We start from the raw sequence: 4,854 nt of genomic DNA on the forward strand, positions 1-4,854 counted from the left end.
GTTTCTCGTGTGACGCTTCCGGTCTGGGTTTAGCCCTAAGGATGGTCGATTGATTGATTGGGGGTGGACGTTAGGGTCACTTCTTCGGACATTCTGATGCTTTTGTTGCTGCTCAGCCTTCTTGCTTTCCTTCATCTTTCGACTTCCTCGAGCTCCCTAACTTGCTGCTCTATTAAGTTAACAGAATTGTCTGATCTGGAAGGTTTGACATCAGCTTTTAATTTTTACATTAATAGCAGTTTACTAGCATGACTAGCATGAAATTTCTAAAAACTTTTCGTATTTGTAGCTACTTCTACTTTTTGTGACTTTCCTTCTACGTTTACAAAAATCACATGTTGGCCTGAGCTTGAGCACCCCATTAGCTTGCACCCCACCACCTAGCAGCATTGAACGTGGAGGCTGAAGAGGCACATGCTGAGAAGCAGCAGCGGGCTTCCCTTCCCAGGCAGTGGCAGGGTCAGTGACGAGCTGGGGGCCGCCAGGGCTCCCCGGTGACTTCCAGTGCCCGCCTTGCTTGTGCTCCCGGGACCAGATCATTGCCTAGAGCTCTGTGGCTTCAGTCCCCTCGTTTCCATCGGAGAATGTGCCCTCTTGCACTTGAAGATGCTTCTGAATGCTAGGATTTCATTTTATTTTTTAAACTTTATTTAAGTCATCTCTGCACCCAACGTCGGGCTCGTTCTCGGTGGAGATGAGTGGCACACTCCAGCTGGGCCAGCCAGGTGCCCCGTGAGTGTCAGGACGCTAATGTTAAGTGGCCTGGGAGCAGATGCATCCCAGTTCTGCTCTGCATGGGGGGGCATGGAGAGTGGGGCGTGGGGGGCACACTGCCAGGACCAGCCTAGAGCCCGAGTCTCCCGAGGAGCCTGTGTTTCTCTTACACCCTGAACACGGCTCCTCGCTCTCATCAGGGCCCCACTTGCAGAGGTGAGCAGGCTTGGCTCCGGCGAGAGGTGAACCCCCTCCTCCCTCGTACTCCTAGAGGGGGAAGCGGAAGTGCCCCTAGGCGTGGCAGGTGCAGCCGTGACTGCATCCGAGTGTGAGGTCCGAACAGCCGCGGGCTTCTGGCAGGCGGGGGCGGTGGACCGGAGCTCCGCTGCCTTCCCAGGTCCGAGGGCACCGGCTGGGTGCCAGGAGGGTGCGAGCTGAAGAAGGCAGGCTTTCCGTGCACATACTTAACGTCCATGAAGCGTGTTCCCGCCGCTCTGCTGGTGCGGGGTCAGGTCCCCGCCGCTGCTGCCCGTCCCTGCCTGGGCTGCTGGGGCCACTGTCGCAGCGCTGGCACAGCTGAGGGGTTTAGGACAGGGGCCCCTCCGTAACTAGCCCGTCACCTGGGGCGGTGTCGAGGGCCGCAGCTTGGGTTCCAGAGCCGCGCGCGTGGGGGTGACCACGAGTGGCATCAGGCACCGTCTGCACCCCGAGGCCCGGGAGGGACGGGATTGCAGGGTTGTGTGGGCTCGCTGTTCGCTGGGTGAGGGGGCGAGGCGCCCAGGGCGGTGGGGGCCGTGCTCAGCGGGAGGGCTAGAGGAGGGCCGGCCTGGTGACCGGGTCCCTGTGTTGCCCTCAATGCCCAGGTTCATCAATGCCAGAAGACGGATTCTTCAGCCCATGTTGGATTCTAGCTGTTCAGAAACTCCAAAAACTAAGAAGAAAACTGCTCAGAACAGACCGGTCCAGAGGTTTTGGCCTGACTCCATTGCCTCCGGAACTGCGCAGCCGCCACCCAGCGAGCTGGCCATGTCGGAAGGTGGGCCGCCTGGGTGCTGGGGTGGGGGTGGGGGGGCGCGGGGGGGCGGGGCGGCCTTGGCTGCCTGGGACGCGTGCATAGCTGCGGTGTTCTACATGTGACGTTATCTGCAGAGCCCTGCGACAGTCGCACACGCAAGCCTGCATCTCAGGGGCCCAGTGTCCGCAGTGTGTTCGGTCCCGTTTTCCCCTTGCTGTGTGTCTTTCCCCTCAGACTTCAGTGCGCAGGAAGGAGCGGTCCCATCCTCACCACCTGGCATTTGGCCTTTGTTTGTTTACCGGCAGTGAGCCCCTGCCGGCCTGGTCCTGCTGTCGCTAGTCCCGCCGACCATGCCTCTCTCAGCAGTATGCTTCTACGACGTCAGGGAGCTTTGGGGCCCCTATTTCTTCAGATACATGTTCTGTCTCCCCTCCCCCACCCCTTCAGGGACCCCAGGTGCCCATCTGTTGTACTGGTGCGCTTTCCCGGGTTTGGGATTCTGTTTCTTGTTTGCGCCATTTTGATGGTTTCTGCGTCTGTCTTTGGGCTTCCCTAAGCTCTTCTTCTGTGGCTCACCAGCCACCGGTCCCACCGCGGGTGTGTTCCAGGGTAGACACTGTCATGCTCATCTCCAGAAGTTCCGGGAGAGGCTTTGCTACCTTTCATGGCGCCACCTCATAGAAAACAGTCACAGTAACTGTTTTGATGTCCTTCTCTGCGGGTTCTAACATCTGGCCGCCCTGCGCTGCTTTCTGAGCTTGCCCCTCATTGTGGGTTGTCTCCCTGCCTGTGTGAGGGCCTGGTGATCTTGACTAGATGCCAGGCCCTGTGACCGTCACCTTGCTGGGGGCTGGTGCTTTCGCACTGAGGCAAGTCCTCCTGAGCTCTCTTCTAGCAGTGACGTTACTTGGGACGCTCTGACCCTCTTGTGCCTTGCTTTTGTGATTAGTCCTTGTTTGGTGACCCAGGGGCGCTCAGTCTCAGGCTGACTACTCAAACCAAGGCAAGACTAGATTGCCCCCGGCCCCCATGCAGCCAGCTCTCAGAGGCCTGGACAGTGTCCTCGAATCTTCTCAGGTGGTTCTCTCCCAGGGCGTGATTGTTTCCTGTATGCGTGTGCGGGCCTGTCCTCCCCCGAATGTACCCGGGGGGCTTTCCACAGCCCTGCTGGCCAGAGGGCTGGGGCGGGCCTCTCACGGTGGGCTGTCAGCCATGCTTGATTTTGTTTCTTGAGTTGTGGTGTGTGCATTTAAAGCCAGGGCTTCATCCTTTGGGTTTTGATATGCAATGGTCTTCTGTTTATATTTAAATAATTTATGTTTTCAGTTTTTGTTTTCTCTTTTAATCCAAGAATTAGTTACAAAGGTGTGTGTTCTCGCTCCCTCTTCCCCCCACCCTTGGAAAAGATAATACTGTATATTGGGGAAGAAGTTCAAACAGAACTATCCAGTGAAGAGTGATTTTTTTCCTCCATCCTGGCTCCTAATCTTCTCCAGAAACCATCGTCATTACCAGTCTCTCCCGTCTATGCTCCCAGTGCATACGTGACATGATAACACTGTGCACAGACCAGAGTGAACGAATGAATCTCTTTAAAAGTGTTTCCCAAATTGTGATGTATGACACAGCCTTCTCCTGGCATCACATATCACTACTTCTGCAGGCCTTTACAGATGCGCGCACGAGACCCCCGTGTGTGTGCAGTGTGCTCGTGTGGCTTCTGTCCCTTGCCGTTAGGCATGCCTTATAACCTTATAACCCGCATGTTACAAGGTTCCTGGTCTCTCTTGTTCTCCGTGTGGCGCCTCCTTTCTGCCCTATGCATCTATGTTCTTTATGGTCCTGACCCCTGAGGCCTTCTGTAGACCAAGAGCTTTTAGAGTGTATTAGCTAAGGAAGGGCTGAGGCTGATTCTAGAGACCGTTTCCTAATCCCTGTGGAACATCCCAGAAACATATATAGGGGTCTTAACACGAGGTCAGATAAACCAACCGTGCCCCGCCGAGTAACAAAGCGTCTTCCTGTATGGATGCTAATTTTAACCTTCTGCCCCAGGAGCCGTTGTGACGATCACCACGCCTGTGAGCATGAATGTGGACAGCCTCCAGTCTCTGTCCTCAGATGGCGCCACCCTGGCGGTACAGCAGGTCATGATGGCGGAACAGAGCGAGGACGAGTCTGTGGACAGCACGGGGGACAGTGGGGCCACGCTCGCCTCCACCCACATCAGTGGCCTGGTCCTGGAGAACAGCGACTCCCTGCAGTAGGGGGCCAGCAGGGCCCAGAACCGTGGGGCGGGCTGGCCTGACTTTTTATAGTTTGCACAGCAAACATTTTACACAGTTTTATTTCTAATATGTTTTATATGTAGATAGAGAAGAGTGCACTTTTGTATTTCATAGTATGCTTCAAGAGCATCTTTGCTGGTGCAGCGACTTCTTTCAAGTGTGCGTGTGCGTGTGTGTGCGGGTTTTTAAGGAAATTCTTTAAAGGTTTAACGCTAAAAATGTGATGAATGACAAACACCCCTGTGAGCCCCTAATTAGATTAAGGAATAGTGTTGCCATTTTCTAAAAAATTATGCAGTTTTAATTTAGTTCTGTGGTTGAAGCAGGTCTCAGTGGGCTGATTTCTTTGCGTGGCCCATGGATTTGAAAGAAGCTTCTGCATCTTAAAGCTGCCGGCTCGAGGCGGGCACCGCACAACAATAAAATAGGCGTGACTCCGTGGTGGGCTTGCGGCGGTCTGAATACGCTTAGGTTCTCGCACATTCCGTGAGCCTGTTTCATTTGCTATAGATAAAAAGAAACTCCTATTTTTACCTTGCTGGAATTATTGGATAAAAAAGCTATTTTTATAAATTCGTTATGAATTGGATTATGACTATGTTGAGGATAAAATTTCTAGAGAAGAAACAATACATGCTTATTATTTCAATTTGGAATGTTCTGAACTGACCAAATTTAGTGAACCTGCCCAAAGTTAGCTAGCATTCCATGGTTCTCTGCCATCCCAGGGTAGTGATTTATATTTACTACTATGAAAGAAACAACTGTTGAATGAAATTTTGATACCTGCAAATTTTAGTTTATATGTAAATGCTCAGATTGCATCTTACACTCGAT

General features: G+C 53.3%; 1 protein-coding gene across 1 annotated transcript in view; it reads left to right on the forward strand.

Moving 5' to 3' along the window:
- PKNOX1 (PBX/knotted 1 homeobox 1) overlaps positions 1-4,647 on the forward strand; it is a 45,142-nt gene extending 40,495 nt beyond the window's left edge. Inside the window, exons 10-11 of the mRNA XM_081820352.1 lie at positions 1,327-1,750; positions 3,785-4,647. Coding sequence (XP_081676478.1) covers positions 1,327-1,750; positions 3,785-3,996 — 636 coding nt within the window. The 3' untranslated portion in view covers positions 3,997-4,647. The remainder of the gene's footprint in view (positions 1-1,326; positions 1,751-3,784) is intronic.
- Positions 4,648-4,854: the final 207 nt, after the last annotated feature.

This window comes from Leptonychotes weddellii, chromosome 1 (assembly GCF_054177405.1).
Source record: "Leptonychotes weddellii isolate Sample4059 chromosome 1, ASM5417740v2, whole genome shotgun sequence".
Classification (NCBI taxonomy): Eukaryota; Metazoa; Chordata; class Mammalia; order Carnivora; family Phocidae; genus Leptonychotes; species Leptonychotes weddellii.